Below are 23,410 nucleotides of genomic sequence, written 5' to 3'. Positions count from 1 at the left end.
AAGTAAAAAAATGGTGATATATATAGAAGAAAATACCAAAAAAAATAAAAATAAAAAATGTGTGCATCGTCTGGCCTATCTTTCGTACCCCCCACAATGGGGTGGAGGATAGGCCGGACGATGCATCCTCCGTGCCATAGTCCGCGGACGATCTATCCTCCGTGGAGGATAATGTGTGCTTAGTCCGTGGTGCTGCAGTGGCGAACTAAGGGGCAGAAGATGCATCGTCCGTCGCATCCTCCGCCCCATTGTGGATGCTCTTAGAGAAGGGGACCGGCCGTGCATATGGGGGAGGACTTTTCCGTGATGTTTCTGGACAGTGGAGAGAAGGGTTTGTCACAAACATCGGAGTATGTTCTATTCTTCTCGCTGAAATTTGATATATTTTTCATGGTTTAGAAATTGCAAAAACGTTGGGAATAAGAATGTTGGAGGTAGAGAACGATAATCTTGTAGCTGTCGCTATGATTACAGGGAAATTTGAGGTGAATGTCAGCTGTCGTGCGATAGTAGGAAAGATTAGTAGCTTATTGCTAGAGTTTGATTCGGCATCAGTGAGACATGTGCATTGAGAAGGAAATTTTGCTGCAGATTTCTTGTCACACCATGCTTACAATTTCGAGAGAGGAGTGTCTGTTCTTGAACAGCCGCCTAAAGGCCTTGCTATTTGGTTATTACATGATAGGTTAGGAATTTCTTATGATCGGTAATATGTAGCCTCGTTCGGGCATTGCCTGCTTTCATGACAAAAAAAAATACTTACATCCACTTTTTATCTCTTCAACTGAACACATTAAACCAACAATTCCTAAAATCTTATGCCGACTAAGAAATACTCCTCCGTCCCATTAGAAATGAAATGTTTTCCTTTTTTCGTTTGTCCCATTAAAAATGAAACGTTTCTAAAAATTGAATTTTTCATCTAGCTTACTTTACTCTTTTTTCATTAACCCACGAAACAACACTACATAAAATCACGTGTCGAAAATCAAATATTGCATATTTAATGGGACGGAGGGAGTATTACATTTGCACAAAAATGGAAAAATAATTCTACTCCTATTTTTATAGAATTAATTAACTAGGTATCAAATGAAACATAAGATACATTTATAATTTCATATTAGTACTACTAGTCTACTACCACTATTGATCACTCAAACAAATTTGCAAATTATAATTTCTACTAATAATTCTTGAGTAGATTTATCAGTAACGAAGCGCCGAAATTGTTCCTACCATAAATCAATTCAGATGGCCATCCACTGCCACTGCGAGCAGCCCTCCGCCTCTTATAATGTCGCCTTCTCCGGCGACGTCGTTTATACCACCGTCACGCGCGACCCCGCCGCCGTCTCCCAGTGGATCCGCGACGTGAGCTCCCTCTACGGCCATCGCCTCACCGTCGGCCTCGACATCGAGTGGCGCCCAAACTACAACCGCGGCGAACAGAACCCCGCCGCCACACTCCAGCTTTGCGTCGGCCGCTGCTGCCTCATCTACCAGCTCATCCACTCGCCCTACTTCCCCGTCCACCTCATTCAATTTCTCTCCTACTCCGACCACAATTTCGCCGGAATTGGAGTCAAATCCGATGTCAGAAAACTAGAGCGGGATCACAGAATCGGATACGGTGCGAAGACGGTTGATTTGGGGAAATTGGCGGCGGAGGTGTATAAAATGAAGGAGCTGAAGAACGCCGGATTGAAGAATATGGCGCGATTTGTGCTTGGGAAAGAGATGGAGAAGCCGAAATCAGTGACCAGAAGCCGATGGGATAACCGGCGCCTCACGGCGGATCAAGTCCACTATGCTTGCATTGACGCCTATGTAAGTTTTGAGATTGGTAGGGTTTTGACTGCTGCTCTTGTTAGGTCATGATTTCAATTCAAGCCTTGTGATTTGAATTTTATAATAATGCAAAATCTAAATCATTTTGGAGCCAAATTTATAATGTGATTGAGATATGGTTAATGGAAATGAGACAATTATTCAAGGGTGACCAAAAATGGCAAATTGAGACCATTAATGACGGACAACTGGAGTTATTTACAATGCGACATAGCTAGACAGCAACGGCACAGCTTTCCCACTTGCCGTAGGTCGAACTGAAGCTACCTCCTCCGGTATGGTCCGCGAGCTCGTGAAATACTTCCCGAGCACATAAGTGCCAGGCTTCAGCCACGTCTTTAACCGACATGGGCTGAGGGAGATTTCTGAGGGATAAAATCAAATTCGACTTCGCCTTCATCCACATATATCTGCCTTCTTCTCCATCACTGCAAACCAAAATCAATAGAGGCATCAATTTATCAATCTTATCTTATCTCATCTCCTATCTTCCAACTTTACATAGATTGGATCAGTATCTCACCAGGAGCCAGAAGGATCCTTCTCCATTACACAAGGAGACGAAGTCGGATAATCAGCAGAAACAAGCATATCAAGAAGCAGGGTAGGAAACTGTCAAATTGAATAAGAAAATCAGCACACAGTAGTTTGGGTGAAGAGTTTGAGAAATTTTTAAATCATTACCATAAATTTTGAGGTATTCGAGATCTTCATGTTCCCTGATAATCCAACCGGTATATACGAGCATCTGATGAGTGTACCTTCATCTGATCCTAGCCTAGAAACACCCTCTGGAATCATCACATCCACCACCACCTCAATAAGCTTCTTGTTAATCTCTTTGATCTCTTCCAGTAACTGATAGTTAGTCTGTCACAATCATCAAAAATATTGATGTGAAAGAGGGCTGTGTTATGATATACATACAGCAGCATAGGTTATTAGTTACCTCGGTTTTCAGTCTCTTTATACTACCCATTGCATAGAGCTCGGTGTCCATTCTAAAATCATCCGAAGCCAGGGCGTCCAGTTCACGCTTCATCCCTGACTTCATGTCACCTTCGTCACAACAGCTGACTATGTCATCAGCCAAGTCGTAGAATATTATTTTTTTAGCTTTACCTCGGGCAAAGTTTCCCGCCACCCTATCAGTTAAAGTGGTGACGGCATTGATATCCCTGACAGTAGCATTCAGCGCTTTGGATGACACCGACTTCACCTTCAATGTATAAGCGACGCAAATTTTAGTAACGTAATTTGACAGTGATCAAACATACTTATACTATACGAATTTAAGACAGATTGAACTCACCACTTCAATCAAGCGCTTCAGCGGATCTCCTTTAGCCTTTAATGGCTGCTTGGCACCGGAAGAAAGAGATTCCCTGTGCAAGCAAGACTTTGTTGATTTTTGTGTGTCCGTCACAAGTTGGTTACGGTTTGTGTCTTGCAAAGGGGGCTGAGATGCCGCAACGGGATTCTTGGCTAATTTGCTACTTTCTTCAAGCAATGGACTCATCACACAATCTGCCGGCACAGAAGACGGAGTCAAGGGGGTCATCGGAGTCAAGGGAGACGGAAGAGCAGATGGAGAGGCAGAAGATAATGATGGTGTTGCTGATTTGGAAAACTTGGAAGATAATTCCTTAATCTCAAACTGTGGGGAAGATTGTTGTGAATTTTGGGGAGACATTGCATACGGAGAGGAACTTGGTGGTAGTACAGAAGACCATTTTTGGTTGAATCCTACAAAACGTCTCAATTTTGTATCCTCGTTTCTTTTTTGTAGCATCTGCGGCTTATTTTTCTCATTAATCAACTGCTGCAGAGGCTGCTTCATTTTCTGCCTCTTCATAGCTTGATCTTGTTGGTTATTCTGCAGAGGAGGCATCGTGAGAGGCACCTGAGCCATAGGACTCATGGAGTAGTCCAATGAGTTAAACATATTCCTTGTTGAGGTGACAGGCTGATGCTGTGAAGCACCCAAATTATTGTATTGAGAAACTCCACTCGATGGATGGAGCAACATTCTAAGAGCCCTCGCATCGAATGCTGCTTGAGAGGCTCCTTTCCTTGCGGTTGGAGCCACGCTTCCCTGTGGGGCCCATGGCTGCATAGGTCTCATGAGATTATACTGGTAGGAGTTCATGTTCGATGAAGCATCTACCTTGTGTACTCCTGCTGATGAGCCTACGTTTAATGAACTCAACGAGCTTTGTGGCAAGCATGGAGTCCCTCCTGGCCTTATCAGAGACTGGTGTAAACTATTGAAATGAAGTGGGTTTTCTCTTTGCTGAATCTGAGGTGCTTCCATATGATTACCAGATGGCTCGACATGATGAGTCTGCTTCGAGTACAGAGGATTCCTCGGTTGAAGCTGAGAAACATATCTCATTACCTCATTCAGCATCTGAGTTATTCTTTCCCTCTTCATGTGTAAGAGATCTGGTTTAGAAATGTTGAGAAGTCTGATTTTCCTTTCAATAACACATCTGTTCTTTTCCCATTTGTTTACCATCTCAGCATCGGTTGCCTAACAAAGAAGTCATTTGAGGCGACATCAGTAAACATTCTCGAATGAAAAAAATGTAAAGTTAGCATTGACATTTTACCGCGGTTTATAAAGTGGATACCTGACGTTTCAGTTCTTGCATTTTGTGGTGTAACATGAGAAATTGAGATAGATACATGTCCTTGAGCTGAATAATCTGTGGAAGATTTCAAAGCAGTTACTGATAATGTAGAATTCAACAAAGTCGAAGTAAGTTTGTATATGTTATGAAATTACCTTCTGATATGCAGAATTAAACCATTCCATGTCGACTTGAGAAGTTGATTCTGATGCTGAATAAGGAGACAACTTCATCTCATTAGACAGATACATTCAAATGATGCAGAAATGCACCTTGTACCTTAAATCAATGACACAAACCATGCTAGGGCCTTTTTTTTATTACAGAGTTTTTTTTTTTGGAAGAACGCTATATTGAACTGAAAGAAAACACCCCAAAAACAGGAAAGTTAATGAAATTGCAATAGCTGTTAGAATTAAATGTAAAGACCAAAGAAAGCATCCCCATTAGTTTAACATAAGTCATATGTCGCTTTCTTTCATGAATCACAACCTATATTATATACACAATCAACCATGTCCTTACAACAAGATTCAGACATACCATGCAAAGCACCAAGAGGTGTCTGATTTTGCGGCTTAAGTTGATCTGCCATGGGCATTGTTAGATTCTGAGACATGTAAAGAGAAGGCATCTGTAATCTGGAATGTGCACGTTCAAGAACCATGCCACTTTTTGGTTCCAAGAACTTGTGCAATGGCTCCTGTTCGCTTTTTTCCATCAGGTGAGTTGAATTGAATCCAGCTGATGTATGCTGAAATAGAACAGCTGTAAATACATATTAAAATACTTTTGAACAAAATAGAGAGCTACATTGTACCAAAAAAAAAGACCTGCATTAGCTGATGTTGTTGATTCAGATTTCTCGGGTAAGCTTGAGAATCCACAGATAATTGAGAAGTATTTGGTCTCTCAGCTTTGACTGATGCAGCAGAAACCTATTAGTGGTTTCGAATTGAAGCTCGGAAAGAAAGTGAACGAAAAATCAAACTGGATATGACAAACAACAAAGTGAACGAATTGACTTGGTGTTAGCTATCAACAAATTTGTGTATTTTCGATGACAAACAACAAAGCAATAAATGACAATTAAATTTTCATGTATTTTCGATGTTACCTGATGTGTGCTCCTGTTGCTGCCACATGCTGCTGGTAATGGCAAAACGAAAACGAAATTAAAACATAGTCAACCTTTATAAAAATATGTTTAACTGAATCATCAAACGCAATCTCTCTCGCCCTCTCCCACATAGAACCATTAATGGTTTCGTGTCTTCACCGACAAAAATTCTCAACCCGAATTCCTTCATTACTCATTACATGACAGAAAAGGAGTTCACTAAATTAGTCATCAAGATTAGTCCAACTTTATTCAAAGCTATTACTAAAAGAATGGTAGCTTCATTTGGAAAAACAACTAACTCAGAACCACACCAGACCTTAATTCAACAAATCATCGTATATATATCACGAGTTATGACTCGATCGACAGAGAGAGAAACATGAGACAAATCATTTGGTGTGATTAACAATCGTGAAACGAGGAAAATATATAGAATTAAATATAGATTTAAGATTAAAAAACCCTAAAAAAAGAAAAAGAAAAAAAAAGATTCATCAACGGAGACGTAATTGCAACTCAGACGAGCGCGATTCAATTGTAAAATCATGATCGTCGACTCAATTTCTAGATTAGATAAGAAATCAACATGTATTAATTCAAAAGAAATATACAGAAAAAAAGAGGTAATTATGCATGCAAAAGGAAACCCTTTTTTTTCAATCAAACAGCGCTCACCCAATTTCAGGTGCGGCATCGGGCAAGAGCTCTTTCACCCATTCATCAAATCCATCTGATTTCGGTATGATTTCATCCATCGTTTCAAACTAATTCCGATCCAATCAAACAAAAATTTGCGTCCAAGGCTAAAAAACAATGATTATTCGAGGTTTTTTGTACAGAAAATCGAAGATCATAATGTAAGCGGCAAGATAAATGGGGAATCAAAAGAGAGAAATAACGGATGCGTTACACTTACATCAATCAGGACGCGTTTTAAATCCTACTGTAATCCAATTTATTAAGAAATTGACGGTAAATAAGGTGAAATTAAGGCAATGTTATTTATACTGGGCTTTGTAGTTAACTAAATATGGTGAAATTAAGGCAATGTTATTCATACTGGGCTTAGTTAGTAGTTAACTAATATACAATTTAAGCTAATTAAGACACCTAATTGTTATCACGGTACAAGGAGAATTAACTTGTTCAACTCTTTTTTTACTTTTTGTGTTGAACAAATTCAAGTAGTATGAATTATAGTAGTACTAGTATTGAAAGTCCAAAAAAATCACTGAAAATATTAAATTATACTACATTTAAAATATATTTTCTCGAACAACTACTGATCATTAAAATTTAGAACTACAAGAATACTTTATTTGTTATAAAAAGAAATTATGTGAATATATTGTATTGTTTGGAATACCATGATTAAATTAAATTGGATGTATTTATGTTAAAAAATATATACACGCACAATTATATTACATATGCTTTGAATATGTAGGAAATTAAGCTCGATATACTAAAGTCGATTATGCATTAGTCAAACATTAAATTTGACAATACTTGGATCTTCAGTATTGAATTATATACATAAACTACTACATATATGTACACACACAAACCTTAATGAGCATTAAGCGTGTAACGGTGACTATTGGATGAGGTTTTAATGTAAATAAATTTGTCATATCAACCCTCACTGCATGAGGTTGTGCATCCAACCTTAAAGAAAGTGAGGGGCTTTTCTGATTTTACCTTTTTTTTATATTGATTATCAATTTGATGATGCATTTTTTTCATTTTTTATATTTTACCTTTGTTCCCGGGAAACTCCAATTCCCGAAGCATGCTCCTGCAAATGAAAAGACCGTCAACACGTGGTAATTTGTAAACGGTAAAAAGATACAGACAAATAGTGTCGTGAATAGTATGCATAGTGCCGTGAATCGTGTGAAATAGTGAGTAGAATAGTTTGTGTCGTATAGTTCAGAAATGTTTTCAAAAGTTTTTATGATGAAGAACGATTTACAAAGACCATACTTAAAAGATCTGGCAAATTTTTGAATAATGCTCTAATTAGCTCTCTCCTCCCACCCCTGCAAATTAACCCTTGAGACCTACAACTAACAGGAGTTATTTTTTTTTCAAAATCTCAAATGATGCCATATCCCAAAAATCAAGCCATGCGAGTTTTCAACAACGAGGTTATTAAATTTCAACATGTATGCTGTCGGAAAAGAAGGAGAATAAAGAGAGAGTGGTTTTCATCCCTCGATTGCTCAAACAGACTCAAACAAATAGGAGGTTTGGAGTCGGTACAAGTACAACAAATCTATAATCAATTCTTCCGAGGTAAGATTTTATCAAACGATTCTTTTCTAGCATGCCTTCTAGAAAAGAAAACTTGTAGCATTGTTGAATTTTCTCAAGAATTTACATCAAAGCCAAGCATGCTCACTTCATCATCAAACCATCAAACCTTCGTTCTTTCAAGTTCAATGTAAAAACTATCTTTTTGCACTACATTCGGAAATAATCGTAAACAATTCATGAAATCAAGAAAGTAGAAAAATACTTTTTGTTAAATCAAGAAAGTAGAAAAATACTTTTTGTTTAAATTTAAAAATAAGCATCTTGAACTGGCACTCACTTCGGAAATTAATAACTATAAATCTAACGGTTCAACTTTAATTTACTTCGGTCGAAATGAAGTTGGATGATTTGTTTACCTTCCTTTAAAATTTCAAAACAATCAGACAACGTTTGACCCCTGGTCATGTAGAAAACCCACGCTGCTACCGTTGAAAATGGCAGCCACTTCGAAAATTAATAACGGAAAATCTAACCATTAAAATTTGATTTCCTTAGGTCATAATGATACATGACCAATAATCTACCTTCTGTTAAAATTTCATGACGGCCGTATATTGTTTAGACCTCCGATCGTGAAGCAACCAGAGACAATCACTCCTCCGGAGAGAGAGAGAGTAGGAAATGAAGAGTGTAGAGAAGGCATAATCCTTTAATTAGTGGGATTGGATTAGTTTTGGACTCCTTTTTTTAAATCAAGTTGTGGGCCTTAAAGATCTTATTTTGGGCTTTAGACTTTAATTTGTGGTTTGGACTAACATATACTCCTTTCGTCCCACAAGAATATACACTCTTTCCTTTTTAGTCCACCCCACAAGAATATGCACTTTTCAATTTTGAAAAGTCTTTTCTCTCGAATGAGGTGGGATCCATTCTTCACTAACAATATTTTAATTACTTTTTCTCTCTACCTCTCTCTTATTTTACTAATTTTACATTAAAACTTGTGCCGAACCCAAAGTACATTTTCTTTGAGACGGAGAGAGTAGTAGTTTATTTTGAGCTAAAAAATTTGATAGTCCTCTTTTAATTCATTGACCTACAATTAGTTAATTCTTGAGTTGAGATTAATTAATTGTTAAGCTCAGATTAAATTAATTACTTAGTCTTAAATTTTAATAAATGAGCTTGTATGATTTTGTTTCAAGTAAATCTTCTAATGTATTTTAGTTAATTAATCTCTCGATTAATAAATGTCAATAACTGAATCTCTCGATTTATATTGTGGAACACATTATCTCACGAAGCATTTGATTGCATTGAATTCCTATCAGATGCAGTACTATTCATTCACATGCACACGCCCTATTCTCCTACTCCACTTATTTTTCTATCATCTCATTAACATGCACATGTCTCTATCATCTCATTCACGTACAAGTGTCTCTTCTTATCTTTTCAATAAGCATTTATAGGAATTGGATTCCTATCACATGCAATACTATTCATTTACATGCACATGTCCCCACTGACGGATCCATCATAGGGGCAAGCTACCCGCTCCAACAGGGGCTTAGCTGGTGCCGGACCCGTATCTCACACCAATGCTGCGCCTTCCCATACCTACTTTGTGTGGAGTGGTTATGTGTTTTTTCAAGTTATGAGAGAGGGCGAGGAAGCTGAAGTAGAAAGAAAGGGGATTCAACCCACTATATTTATTTTTTATTTTTTTTATTTTTTGGGTGTTTGAATAAGTAAAATTAAAATGCGAAGAAATGGGGGTACAAGAAGACACATGAGGGCAGTGGCCTCACGGTTGGGTCCGCACACACCTAATCCTATACATGGGATCTAGGTGCGGGAAATGCCATGGACAAGCCCATGGTTGACTAGCCTAACATCTAGTCTAGCTATTACAAAACACTCCATATCGGAGTTGGATCATGCCCTAATTCCTAACTTAAGCAAAACCAAGCAAAGTTGGTTGCGGTTGGTACTCTTAACGGGGAATCCCACGAGTGGGCCTTAAACTTCGCTGCGGTGTGTGTAGGGAAGCATTTTGTCGACCTCAGGCAGGGGTGTCGTCTAACACATGGCCCCGTCCATATGACCGTGTATACACCGAGGGATTAGGTGGAATCCTCAAGGCGTCCAAGGACCCTTGATTTGTTGGAACATTGGCCAAGCCATTTTCGCATCATGATCGGGCCAGCAGGCCAGCTTGGAAAGGAAAAGCCACGCGGTCTGCCACTCGCGTGACTAGGACTAGGCGCGTGCTCACACTGCCTAGCATGTTCTTGGCGCGTGGACTAGGGCAGATGTGGTCCCCATACCCACTTTACATTTGGCGTATGGGGGGGGGCACTTTTAATTTCCTCTTCTTTTGTGTGTTTAAGAGATATAATATGGAGATTGGAGAATGGGTTTTTAATTTCTATCCCAATTCGAGGGCTTTTTATATGTGAAAAATATTGTATACTAATTTCTTGTATTTATAATTTATTATTAAATATATTCAAATTAGTATTTTAATAGTTTATTTTCCATATTTTTAGAATTTCATTGTTTGTGTACCTTTGTTAATATAAACATTAAACCATAGTCAATTTCATAAAATTTGAAATTAAAATATTGATTATTAAATTTTAATTTTAATTATCTAATTTATTTACAAAATGTCATTTTTTGGTGGTTTTCATAATGATGTGTTTCATTTGTTCTTTTATTTTTTCTTTTTTCAAATTTTAAGGATATAAGTCAATTTAAACATCATCAAAAGTCGACATTTTATATACTATGTTCTATCAATGAGGCATTTGAGAAAAATTGAAACTTCACAATTTAATACCTTGATTTCAAAGCTAAAATTCAATATAAATAACTATTATACCATATAAAATATACTAATGTTTGAAGTTCGTGTTTTTATAACTTTTATAAATTTATAAAATAACTAAAAAATGTAATATTTGTATATGTGTTGTGTGCTATTGTATATAGCGAAAATATCTAATTCTATACTCCCTCCGTCCCACAATAAGAGTCCTATTTTGCTATTTTATCCGTCCCACAATAAGAGTCATATTTCACTTTTAACATAAATGGTAAGTAGACCTCATATTCCACCAATTTATTTCACTCACAATTTATTATAGAACTAATATATATAAGTGAGACTCATATTTCACTGACTTATTCAACCCACTTTTATTTGCATTTCTTAAAATCTGTGCCATAACCAAATAGGACTCCTATTGCGAGATGAAGAGTGTAACTATTTAGAATAGAATAGGAGAACTTTTTAAAATATCAGTGATATATTTAGAAACAATAATTAGTGTTTCATTGAATAAAAACTCTTCTTTTGCTATTCTTTTTTATGGTTTTTGACAAATTATAGTAGAACGAGTGTTTGAAACCTCGATCCCCTCCTCAACAGATATTCTATGTTCTAATAACGGAGATCAAATAGAATCCATATAAAAAGATGTTTGATTTATTACCCACAAAAAGCATCTAATAATACATGAATCATATCAATAATGAATTAAATAAAATATATCGGAATAAATAGAGTAGTTGAAAGTTGGAAGCTAGAAAATCCTCTCTGCGGTAGAAACTGGACGCAGGAACACCAGAATAACTGTGATGTTATCTTTGCTACCTCGTTCAGCAGCTTCAGTGGCCAGCCTCTTTGCACACATCCCGCCCTCTTTCACCGTGTCCTTGATTATGCTAACAACGTCTGCGTTGCTCACCACGTCCCACAATCCATCGCTTGCCATTACCTGCCAAAACCACAACTCTCATTTTTTTCTCAAGGTGATCAATCACTTCATGCTGATAGAAGGAAACTTACTATGTATTCATCTTCAGCTGATAGAAGTGTTTCAGTTATCTCGGGTTCAGCAGTCACAAATGGCTTTAGATCATCGTCACCGATAGATCTTGTAACCTATGGAGGAACATATATAGATCAGAGTGCATAATGATCATAAATAGGTTTCAGACGTTCAATCAACGCAGAATTAAACAAGAGGAAGTTGACAAGAAATTAACCTGCAGAGCAGCAGGGCCAATCCTCCACGTATCGACTTGCCATTTGACTTGGCCACCTGCACCTATGACACGCTCTCTCTCCTCAAGACAGCTCGCCACATGATCCTACTATAATGAGCTCGTTCAGTTGGTTAAAGGTGTGATTCATACAAAATAGAGAGTATAAAAAGCATCTTCATAGCACCTAAACACACACGAACACGCACATATCGATATAGATCTTTGACGCACCCTGCTTAAAGGGTAAGGCTTTCCTGCTCGGCATATAATTGTTCTGCAGTCGCCAGCATTTGCAACAAATAGCTTGTCTTTAACTATCAGAGCGGTTATTGCAGTACAGCCAGGGTGTGAGTCCTTCTGAATGAGTCCCTTGGATTTTCGACGATAATTTAGTTCATTCCTAAAGGCAACATCAGTCTTAACGAATGCTTCAAGTAGGGCTTGAGATGGACTGCATTTAGGAAAAGGTATTTATTAAAGACATAATTAGTATTCCGTGATTCACATACGTGAGTCTTTATGTAGAGCCTGTAACAACCATCATTTGGGCATACCTGCTCATCGGAATCAGAGTTTTCAAATATGCAGGAAGAGCCCCAGCTGAAAATTCAGCAGCCGCCCCACCTGCATCATGATATAAGATTTTGTGTTTGTAACATCACAATTACGACCATGAGAGCTGATTACAGACACAGACATAAAATCGTGGGCAACAAACTATTTGCATGGAAGTAAATTGAAAATCTTGGAACTAACATTCTACTCAAAGGAATTCACAAACTTTGTTTTTTCTCTTTGAAAACCATTTTCTATCCCTCATCTATAATTGATAATTCACAGCAAGAGCAATGATTCCCGAAAAAGGATTCCAGTTCCACATACCTCGATGACCATCGAAGATTCCAAAGAAATGAATACTGTTTTCGTTGCAAAAACGAGGCAATATAAAGTGAGTGTCTTCCATGGTTTCCCTTCTCCCACAAGTAGAAAAGGAACCCCAAGATAGCACTGGGCAATAAACTGTAACATCATCAGTAGAGAGCCAAGCGGCGACACTCTCAGAAGGAACATAACTGCTTTTTTCAATATCCTGTCCCTGGGAAAACCAATTCAGGGCCTCTTGATAGCTCAGACTATTAGTTGTATCCACATGGTCACGTGGTGTAACAGATCTTGCAGAAGTATCAGCCTTTTCATCTGTTCTATGTTCACTTCTCGACATCACATCGAGTTCCAAAACTATATCACTGAAAGAAGGTCTGTTTTGAGGATCTGCATCCCAACATCTTTTTATTAAAGAGAGCAAAGTGGGTGATGCGCCGGACTGTGGACCAGCTAGAACTGGTCGCAATCCTTCAGACACCACAGCTGCCGTGAGTTGCTGTTCTGTGTAATTCATTTCCAAGACTGTATGGGCCTAGGAAAGAGGCATAAATGGAAAAGAATGCTGTTAAATAAGACAAACAGGGTAGCTGTAATTAACTTATTCTTTACAGACTACAATTATAGTCTACTTTCCTTGAAAATTTGGAAGCCCTTTGTTCCTTTTTTGTCACAATTATAGTCTACTTTCCTTTTAGAGGTGCAATAATTTTGTTTGTCCTTAATATACCCCTTAGATTCTTGTAAATCAAAATAATTTATTTTGGATAACTAAATAGGGATACAAAAGAGGAAAGGAAAAAAGCAAATGAAGAAACGGAACCTGTGCCTCTGCTCGAAGATCAGTATATGGAACAACACCAGTTAGTAGCTCACTGCAAAATGAGAATATGAGAAACACAAAAATTCAACAATATAGTAAACCTAAACTATTTATAAATGCAAAAATGGGAATGTTTTAGAATGAAGTCCTATACAAATTAAATATACATGATAGAAATATCAATAGACCAAAGACAAAGCACTTTGCATGATGTACTCAAGATTTATTCAATTAGTAATAAAACAATGACTTCTTTTTTCTTCTGCGCAATGATAAGAATCTAGTTTCAATAGTGAAAGAAGCAGGAGCCAAGCAACAGTGAATCAATGGAATTGCCATGTTTGGAACTTCATCTAAATGAACGCTTCTATATAAGATCTAACATTATTGTGTCTAGAGACCGTTTTTCAACAGTTCATGTTATGCAATATATGAGCCACGAGGCAAGTCCTTACTTAACCGTCACGCCAAAACTATAGACATCTGATTTTTCAGTCTGAACCTCTTTCCTCAGTACTTCAGGCGCCATGTATATAAGTGTGCCAACCATATTCTTTTTATGGAAACCACCAGTTGGTTTTCCAGAAGATTTCCAGTTCTTTATGGAGACTTGTTCAAGATCTTTCATGTATTCTGCCAAACCAAAGTCTGCTAGATGTGGTTGAAGATTCTCATTGAGCTGCATCAAATCGGTGACTAAACTATCAGATGTGTCCTGGCTAAGAAAATCAGATGCATATACATGTCCTGGCTAAGAAAGACATTACTAGAATATTTGCTGGTTTGACATCCCTATGTACAATCCCAAGGCTATGCAGATACATCAGAGCGTTTGCTGCAAACAGAAAGCATGAGAAACGTAGTTATAAATATCTGAATTTGAGCTCTAGAACCATATCAAATACAAAGATCAAAAAGTAAATCTGAACCAAACAAACTGTTTTTCCATTACCAATTGATAAAGAATAGAAAGTGTTTTGTATGATTAAAAAAGAATGTAAAAGCAGCCAAACTTTGCATTCGAAATATAATAGGCTGGTTTTAAGAACAAGACAAGATATAGATAAAAATCAATCACATCCATGAGATATATAATCTCTGCCAAAGCATGAAGCTATAATCTATTCATGCCAAGAACAAGCATACATTAATCTTAACTAGTTTAAAAGCCTTTGAAGTACCACAAATTCAACAACCAGCATTTAACATATTCAGATTCTTAGAAGTGTCAATGCACATACCTAACAGTGTAGTGATTTCCATAGCTTGGCCTATGCTCAGACTATATTCTTCCACGTGCAGTTTCAGCGAGAGGGCTCCCGCCTCGTATAATTCAAAGAAAAACATGTAGTTTGGCGGCCTAGCATGCGCTGCGACCAGCTTCATTATTCCCGGATGATCCAACTTGCTTAAGACACAAAATGAGAAAACTTTAAAACATACTCGAGGGAAAAGGAAAAAAAAAAGGGAAAACCAGTTGCATATACAAACTAAAAAGTGACTCAAGCAGAAAATTTTATGCAATAAATTCAAAATTACAGCCAACCAACAAAATCTTTCAAACCACCCTGCATCAATTAATAGTGCAAAAATCCCAAAATCCTTTTACAATCACAGAAAAAGATTAAATTTTTTACTCCACCCATCAACAAAAACTATGATTGGAGGCAAGAGAAATTTGACCTAAGCAATTGCAGCTCTTTGTGGAACTTATCGAGATCATCGGAAGTAGATAGAATTGGCTTCTTAGCCGCCACTCTTTTACCGTCGAGTACGGCTTCATACACCACGCTCTCTGCACCTGCATTGACACACACGGTAAAACAGGTGGAACCAAAGAAAGGTGAAATCGGAGCAGAATATACCTCTGGCGATGGGGGAAAGAAGGGAATAGGAAGAAGGGCGGAGATGGAGAGGGATTGATTGGCTGTGGCAACAACCCCTGATACAAGTGTTTGGCTCCATCATATCCAAAACCATTTTCTTGCAACTTCTGTGTTTAGAGCTGTTGCAATTGGTTTGCACTTTGCAGTTTGCACAGACTGCCGGCTATGTCGTCTCAGCAAATTAGTACTTTCTCCATCCCACAAAAGATGTCACATTTGTGAGACTGGAACAGAATTTTAGAAGATTTTGTTTTCTGTGTTAAATGGAGAGAGAAAATATAATTTTTATATTCACGTGAGAGAATTTTTTCTAAAAAGGAAAATGTGACATCTTTTATTAGACAAATTAAAAAGAAAAGTGTGACATTTTTTATAGAACGGATGGAGTATCAAACTAACTCCAACGAGTAAATATCAAAAATCGGCGTAACTCGGGGTTGACTCGGAAACGAACTCTTCAACTGCTGCCGCACTTCTTAACCGCCAAGTAGGGATGTCAATCGGCCCAGCCCAGCAGGTTTCGGGCCAACCCTATCGGGTTGCGGGTCGATCGGGTTGTATTTTTTTTCGCGTTATGAGAGTTCGACCCTAACTCTAAAAGCTCGGGTTTCGAGCTAGCCCAACAGGTTAATCGAGTTGGACCGATAAAATTAACATGCGATCAATCTAATAAATAATGATGAAAATTAGTTATATTTATGAAATGTAAAACATTTAATTATGATAAATTCGATAATTTGAGATATATGCTTAACATGATCAAATATTAATATTTGAGATTTGTGCAAAATGAAATATAAACATATTTCAAGAAAATTTAAAGCATGTTTTAGAAATTTAAATAAGTATTTTTTAGTGAATTTGAAGTTACTAATTTATTTATATATTATTATATTAATGAAAATTTAATATATAATTTGTATATTTAATATAAAGTTGAAAGTTATTTTTGTTGTTATCTATTTTATAAAAATAATCAATGAAGTGATGAATTAGGAGTTATAAATAGAATAATAGAAATTTTATCGGGTTTTCGGGTTAGCCTAGCAAATTTTCGGGTTTGGCCCTAACGGGTTGCGGGTTAATCAGGTGCGGGCTTATCGGGTTGTAATTTTATCGGGCTATATATCTTCAACCCTAACCCTATTAAATTTGGCGAGCTATTTGGGCCAGCCCACGGATTGCGGGTTGCACTGACATCCCTACTCGTAGTAATGTGGTTTCTGTGTGTTGTTATTTTTTTAGGTATGTAATTCGTGAATAACTAAATCTGGTATGTAATTAGGGATGTCAATGTAACCCAAAACCCGCGGGCCGGCCCGAATAACCCGAAAAAAATACCGAGTTAGGGTTGCAAATTCGCAGCCCAAATTTAAAATCGGGCCATTTGGGTCACCGGTTTATGCGGGCTGATCCGATCGGGTTACGGGTCAACCCATCGGGTTGAAGATTATAATTAAAAAATAATATTAATACTAATAATTAATAATCAGAGTAATATTAAGTTCATTTACAGCTGGCGCTACTAGGGTTTGTTAATTCTTACTCAGAAATTATAATTTTGGGTTTGTTAATTCTTACTCAGAAATTATAATTTTTCAATTCAAGCGCAGCTTTCTTCTCTTTCCTTAAGCCTAAGCCTCACGGCCCTCCTTCTCATTCCCTCCTGAATTCGTTCCCTAAGGCAAAAATAGAAGGATTTTCACGTTGCCGCCATCGTCAGGTCTCGGATCGGCCAACCAGAACTCGTCCCTCTCTCCCATCTCTCGATTTTCACGCCGCCGCCAGTCTCCACTCCACCGTCGGTCAGTTCATCTTTCTGAGTCTTGTTTTTAAAATCTTTTTAATTTTGCTTGACTGCAAAATAGGTAGAAGTGTAGAACCATAGATGACACAAACACAATATTTTGATTTTTGAAATCAAAATTAAATCTTTCTAGATAAAAGAGGAATACTTACATATGCATGATTCATGATTAAATGAAAATACTTTAATGCGAGCATCCCAATTTATCTTTTAACTGCCGGAGGTGAATTTACACAACTTGAGCTTTTAGTGTTAAAATCATTGGGTCTTTTTTTTAATACTCAAAACATAACCAAAAGATCTTTTGTACATTTTTTCCTTTTAAGGATTACCTTTTCTTTGAAGATTAGGATCAGAAAATTTATTTTTTCTTGATTCATTCCACCATGAAAATCAATTAAACAAATTTTCATTTACTATTTGTGGTTTATTCTTGCTTTTCCAAATGGGAGTGTGGTTTTCCTATTCGAACGACTATATAACAATTAATATTATATTGATCATCTTGTCATCTTTTTTTTATTTAAAGTGTACAATTGATATTATATTGATCTTGTTCTCTACTTTTATGTTGTAGTTGATCGACATGGAAGACTCATCTCCAAATTTTGTTGAGGGAAGTGATGATGATATACAGATTCTATATAATTCTAAAAGTAAGAAGATGAAAACATCTGACGTTTGAAATCACTTTACAAAGGAAAAACAGCCCAATAAAGATGGAAAGCTATCGGCCAAGAGTAATCATTGTGATCAAGCATATACATATGAAGGTACAAAACATGGCACTTCAACTTTTAGTCATCATTTGAAGGTGTGTAAGAAAAAACCAATGTTTGGAAATGTGAATTTTATGTAACGTTAAAGGCTAGGTCTAAAGTAATAGACCCAAAAATTTGTCTGGAGTGGATGACTAAGATAACAGTTGCATATGATCTTCCATTGAATTGGGTTGAATTTGAAAATGTGAGAGGTTATCACTCTTATTTGAACTCAGATGCAAAATCTATCTCGAGAGATACTCTTGCCTCTGATGTGATGAATATGTATAAAATTGAAAAGGAGAAACTGAGGATTGGACTGAATAGTATTTCAGGGTTGTTGTGCTTAACTTCTGATGGTTGGATTGCATGCACTAATTCGGGTTACATTTGTTTAACTACGCATTATGTGGACGATGAATGGAAATTGGATAGCAAAATACTTGCCTTTTGTTCTATGCCTCCTTCGCATTCTGGACCCACTCAGAAGATTTTTGATATATTGGTAGATTGGAAGATAGAGAAGAAAGTTTTTTCTTTAACTTTGGATAATGCGTCTGTCAATAATGTTGTGGTTCAAATTTTGAAGACAAGACTTCAAATACAAAATTCATTATTGAGTAAGGGTGAATATTTTAATGTTAGATGTTGTGCACATATCTTGAACCTTATAGTTCAAGAAATATTAAAAGTTGCTAGTGCACTTTTTATTTGCACTATAAATACCTGCAAGTATACAGAGTAGGTATAGTATAGCAAAAGGTTAGTACCGGGTATCGAACACGGGGAAGATGTACACAAAGTGTCTATCTTCTACTAGAACTCAATTACTATCTGGAGAAACAAGAATTTTTGGAAACTTTTGAAAACAGTAAATATTAAAAACAGTAAACAACTAAATGCAAGCAAATCACGGAGAGAAAAGTATAGAGATAAGGGGAATTCCAGGGATGTGCTTTCACTTTTATGGTTATACAAATTCCAAACTACAATACCCTAGCACAGTTAATACTTTGAAAGGACGAGTCACCTAGCTTATGCTCATGCGATACAAACGTTGATTACTAACATTAGGGTTGTCAATCCTAACACGTAACTCCAAAAAGCTCCTAAGACCCTTGAAAAGTCCTCACTCTCAATTAACAGTGCCGTTTTAAAGGAAGCTAACTGTAGTGTCTACTAAGTGGATCTAACTCGCTAGAACTCTGTCACAGTTATGAAGCAAGTTGTATTGAATCATACATAATTGTGTCACTCAATTATGAAGCATCATGATTAACTTAGGGAAGAAACAAAGTAAAAACAAAACGGATATTAAATAGAAAACGGAATTGTATAACCAAAGTTGCTACTAACACATCCCTAGAATCCTATGAGTTTAGTTACACATGACTGAATAAACTAAAAACATAGATTGAAGGGAAAACAATTTGAACATAAAACTAAAGCAAATAAAACCCGTAGGTTGAATCCTTGTCGTTCTTGATGTTCTTGAAATCCTTCTCCAACTCCTTGCACAATTGAAGTACTCTAGCTTTTGATCTCTATGAATGTTGCAAGTAGTCACTCTCTTTCTCTATGAATGTGTTCTTGTTGTGTGAAAAAAACTCTTTTTGATGAAGCTTGAGGTCCTATTTATAGGGGAAGATTATTCCTCATCATAGAAGGAAAAGATCTTCAAAATTTGGTAAATCTTGGAGCAAATCTAGGGCTGGTCGGATTCGCCGCCTTTCTCCGGCGGGCCGCCGCACCTTGGCCGGCGGTCGCCGCGTTGGAGTCCAGAGACTCTGACCCTTCGGTGGCGGACCGCCACATGTCCTCCGGCGGTCGCCGGGCGAGACTCTTCTCCTAGCGTAAATTTCCGAGGCGGGCCGCCACATAGCTCTGACCGCCGGGCGCCGGCGGTCGCCGTACAACTTCGCGGCGGTCGCTGGTCGCCGTCTGACTCCAGATTTCCAGACTATGCGTTTTTACTCCCCTTTTCGGCTCAAATATGCACATTTCTCACAAAACACGTCAAAATACCAAAATGTATAGAATATGCAAATAATGGACATGTAGAGTGATTTTGATAACAAAAACGGACCAAATAATGGCCTTAAAACAGTGCAAAATCCGGGCGTATCAACTCCCCCAAACTTACATTTTTGTTTGTCCTCGAACAAAACACTAAAGACACAAGAATAGACGCACGGAATGCACAAGGACTAGACGTCATAATTGCCTCAAAAGATGAAAGAATAGATTAAGCATGGATTAACACAATCAAATCAAGCAAGGCTTAATAGTGCACTTTCATTACTAACTCGTGGAACACCTTGAATTCAAGCACTCACATGTGGCAAACTTCCAAAGATGGGAAGTGTTCTTTCTCTCACTCTCAAAGTGTATAAAGGTAAAGTGTAAATCACTCAAATCATGCATCATGCAAAGTTTACCATAGGCTTGCTCAAAGTCTAATCCCTCCTCTACTCAATGTGATTAAGCATCAAAAGTCCGAAAGGTCTTTCTTTTCGGTTGTAACGTAGGCTCTTTGGTAGGTGAGGAATATTTGGCTAAAAAGTGACTCAAATATAAAAATATCCCAAGTAGAGTTAAGATGACTCCACTTTTCTAAAACTTAAGGCACTTCTAACACTTTATTTTTCTCCTTCAATTTACTTTCAATCCTTTGATTTTATTTTCTTTTCACAACCTTTCACACATTTTTTTTTTTTTTTTTTTTTTTTTTTTTTTTTTTTTTTTCCTTTCTTTTTTTTTTTCTAAGATCAAGCACATATTTGGAATTTTTCTCAATTTCACAACTTGTACTTTCTTAATATTAAGCACACTACTTTTTATACTTTCCTCCTTATCTCTCCAATTCCTTTACAAAAGAAGATAACAAAAACTATACTAACCCAAGGAATTGTCCCCCCATTTATTTTGGCTTCCAAAGAAAAGGCTTAAAGGCTCAAAATTGGCTCCAAAGGAAAAATTTGAGAGGGTCGAAAATTTTGGATATAAAAGTAGCTAAGAAAAGACGGCCTAACATCCTCCTAAATCAACTTAAACACTATGTAAACTTAGGCAGACTAGGAGCAAGTTCTAGAAACATATACATGCATACAGATAAATCACACAAGAAAGAATTTAAGGCTCAAATCTCACAAGGTAAAAGCACGATTCAAGGCGAACAAGCAATTCACTAATTATGCACCTTTTCACCCAACCATCATATCAAAACGTTAAGCCACACTTAAACATAGATGGAATATAATATCATTGGCAACTCGGTCTAATGTGTCCCTAAGCATGCGTGTTTCTAAGTTCTTCATGTTATGTTCATGACATGGATTCAAGAAAACATTTTTAGAACACAAAAATCTCCTACGGGTTTTTGGAAAATTAAAGCAAAACTTGCATTCAACCAAGTAAAAATCAAGAGATAAGAACTTATATGCAAGCTTGGGTAAAATAGCATCCTAATTTTTAGCATAATAACATTTTAAGCAAAAACAACCAAATTAGGACACAAAAAATCATCCCCCAACGTGAATTCATCCCCCATGCAGAGACGTATCAACCAAATATCCATAAAAACCAACAATCTCTACAAAATCACAAATATTGCAATTCATGGAAGTAATAATAGCCTCACAATGCTATGAACATGATTGCTACTTTTAAACTCTAAAAACCAAGAGAGAATCATCATTCACAACTTAATAATCACCAACCAAGCAAATTTTAAACCATAGAATTCAAAAATTCATACACATAATCATCCCCCATCATGAATTAAGAGATTCTACCGAACAATTCACCCAAAATAAAGCACAATCCATGGAAGAAGTAAAGAAAAACCCAGAAATTGAGTTAGGATTCATACCTTTTTGTGGAGAGAATTTGTAGAAGAAGAGCTCTAGACTTTGAGAGAATTGAGAGAATGATAGTGTGGGTGTGTGAATTTGGTGATTTATATAGGTGGGGGTTGTGTGCAAGGAAGGAATTTGAGAAGGAATGTGAAAAGGAATGGAAAACATACCTTTTATGGTGGAAATCCCGTCTCTGGACTGCGTGTGGCGACCGCCGCGTCTCTCGTGGCGGGCCGCCACACGGGCCTTCGTAAACAGCAATCCTGGCGGGCCGCCGCGGCCCGTGCAGCGGTTACTCTGGCCCGCCCTAAGCCTGCCCTAGGCCCGATCCTTCCTGCACATGTTAACACACGTGTGGCGACCGCCGTGCTTTAAGTGCGGCGACCGCCACCAATTTTTTTTTTTTTTTTTTTTTTTTTTTTTTTTAACAGAACATAAAAAAAAAAAAATAGAAAATAAAAAAAAAAAAAAAGAAAATTGGGTTGCCTCCCAATAAGCGCTTTTGTTAAAGTCGTTAGCTCGACTTGAAGTGGCCCACTAGTTGGGCGGATCAATAACTCGAGTGTTGAAAATTGGCATAGGGAGCAATTTGGTCCCTAGCTTCTTCCACCACTTGTACTTCCCCTCTTTCGTTTTGATGACGTATATCTCGGGGTCCTCTTTGGGTGTTTTCTTTCTCTTCTGTTTCTTCTTCTGTGGAGCAGATGTAGAAGAATTAGCATCACCCTTTTTAGAAGAGTGTCTTACCTCTTTGACAATGTAGATAGTGGAGGTAGAAGGATCCTCCGCTTCAAAGGGATCTTTGGACTTGGTCAAGTCGGTAGCCATGACTGCTCTGCACTGTTGTTCCATTTTTGCCCGCTTTGCCTCCTCAAACTTTAGCATCTCGCTCTCGATCTTATAGGTGGATTGACCATGATTATCACTGATTGTGATCTCGCCACGACCTACATCAATCAAAGCTTTGCAAGTGGCAAGAAAATCTCTCCCTAAGATTAGAGGGACGTTCTTGTCTACTTTCATGTCAAGCACAATAAAGTCGGCAGGAAAAATAAAATCATCAACTTTAACTAAGACATCCTCAATCATACCTACAGTCTTGATGGACGAGTTATCGGCCAACCTGAGTGTTACATCTGAAGATTTGAGTGGCCCGATGTTGAGCTTTTCGTAGTACTTCAGTGGCATGAGATTGATGGACGATCCTAAGTCGCACAGTGCTTTGTCAACCTTCCCTTCTCCAATTCGGCACCTAATGATGAACTGGCCCGGATCTCTTTGCTTCACTGCCCTTTCCTTTTGGATGATCTCGCTGCAATGATGCGGTAGCTTAAGGTCGGCTTTAGTCGGCTTTTTTTTCCTCATTACCGCCTCCCTTAGTAGCTTCGCATACTTTGGTATCTCCTGCAACGATTCAACAAGTGGAATGTTAGTATGGACTTTGCAAAACATGTTAAGGAATTGCTTGAACT

General features: G+C 37.5%; 3 protein-coding genes across 6 annotated transcripts; 1 reads left to right on the top strand and 2 right to left on the bottom strand.

The window, feature by feature from the left end:
- Positions 1–1,073: 1,073 nt before the first annotated feature.
- LOC125192940 (mediator of RNA polymerase II transcription subunit 15a-like) lies at positions 1,074–5,365 on the bottom strand. Of its 2 annotated transcripts, XM_048090617.1 has the most exons (10): positions 5,318–5,365; positions 5,028–5,238; positions 4,640–4,695; positions 4,485–4,559; positions 4,019–4,384; positions 3,164–3,961; positions 2,801–3,070; positions 2,536–2,721; positions 2,375–2,463; positions 1,074–2,279 (listed from the first exon to the last, which is right to left on the bottom strand). In XM_048090617.1, exons 1-10 carry the CDS (start codon positions 5,321–5,323, stop codon positions 2,066–2,068), a joined length of 2,271 nt encoding a protein of 756 aa, XP_047946574.1. In that variant the 5' UTR covers positions 5,324–5,365; the 3' UTR covers positions 1,074–2,065. The 2 variants fall into 2 exon arrangements, with proteins under 2 accessions (XP_047946574.1, XP_047946573.1); XM_048090616.1 differs by having other exon boundaries at positions 3,164–4,384.
- LOC125192941 (Werner syndrome ATP-dependent helicase-like) lies at positions 1,255–1,947 on the top strand. The gene has a single exon (XM_048090618.1). It carries the CDS (start codon positions 1,255–1,257, stop codon positions 1,879–1,881), a length of 627 nt encoding a protein of 208 aa, XP_047946575.1. The 3' UTR covers positions 1,882–1,947.
- A 5,976-nt stretch (positions 5,366–11,341) lies between the features above and the next one.
- LOC125192169 (protein kinase and PP2C-like domain-containing protein) lies at positions 11,342–15,650 on the bottom strand. 3 transcript variants are annotated; one of them, XM_048089673.1, is made up of 12 exons: positions 15,493–15,650; positions 15,311–15,428; positions 14,869–15,035; positions 14,395–14,462; positions 14,083–14,306; positions 13,628–13,679; positions 12,805–13,339; positions 12,477–12,546; positions 12,154–12,373; positions 11,923–12,027; positions 11,723–11,818; positions 11,342–11,651 (listed from the first exon to the last, which is right to left on the bottom strand). In XM_048089673.1, the coding sequence occupies exons 1-12, from the start codon at positions 15,605–15,607 to the stop codon at positions 11,457–11,459; spliced, it is 1,965 nt and encodes a 654-aa protein (XP_047945630.1). In that variant the 5' UTR covers positions 15,608–15,650; the 3' UTR covers positions 11,342–11,456. The 3 variants fall into 3 exon arrangements, 1 of the variants encoding a protein (XP_047945630.1); XR_007171314.1 differs by lacking the exon at positions 11,342–11,651 and having other exon boundaries at positions 11,923–12,030; positions 12,107–12,373; XR_007171315.1 differs by lacking the exon at positions 11,342–11,651 and having other exon boundaries at positions 11,923–12,030; positions 12,129–12,373.
- Positions 15,651–23,410: the final 7,760 nt, after the last annotated feature.

The sequence above is a fragment of the Salvia hispanica genome, chromosome 6, assembly GCF_023119035.1.
Source record: "Salvia hispanica cultivar TCC Black 2014 chromosome 6, UniMelb_Shisp_WGS_1.0, whole genome shotgun sequence".
Taxonomy (NCBI): Eukaryota; Viridiplantae; Streptophyta; class Magnoliopsida; order Lamiales; family Lamiaceae; genus Salvia; species Salvia hispanica.
This window is presented reverse-complemented; position numbering and strand designations above follow the sequence as displayed.

Excerpts from the sequence above, each read along its gene's own strand:
- LOC125192940 (XM_048090616.1), bottom strand. Across the intron at positions 3,071-3,163 it reads TGAAGCGCTTGATTGAAGTG|GTGAAGTCGGTGTCATCCAA; the intron begins GTGAGTTCAATC and ends TATACATTGAAG. Across the intron at positions 2,722-2,800 it reads TAAAGAGACTGAAAACCGAG|ACTAACTATCAGTTACTGGA; the intron begins GTAACTAATAAC and ends TGATTGTGACAG.
- LOC125192169 (XM_048089673.1), bottom strand. The coding sequence starts at position 15,607 with ATGGTTTTGGATATGATGGAGCCAAACACTTGTATCAGGGGTTGTTGC. Across the intron at positions 14,307-14,394 it reads TCAAACCAGCAAATATTCTA|CTCAATGAGAATCTTCAACC; the intron begins GTAATGTCTTTC and ends GATTTGATGCAG. Across the intron at positions 11,819-11,922 it reads TTGGCCCTGCTGCTCTGCAG|GTTACAAGATCTATCGGTGA; the intron begins GTTAATTTCTTG and ends GTTCCTCCATAG.
- LOC125192941 (XM_048090618.1), top strand. The coding sequence starts at position 1,255 with ATGGCCATCCACTGCCACTGCGAGCAGCCCTCCGCCTCTTATAATGTC.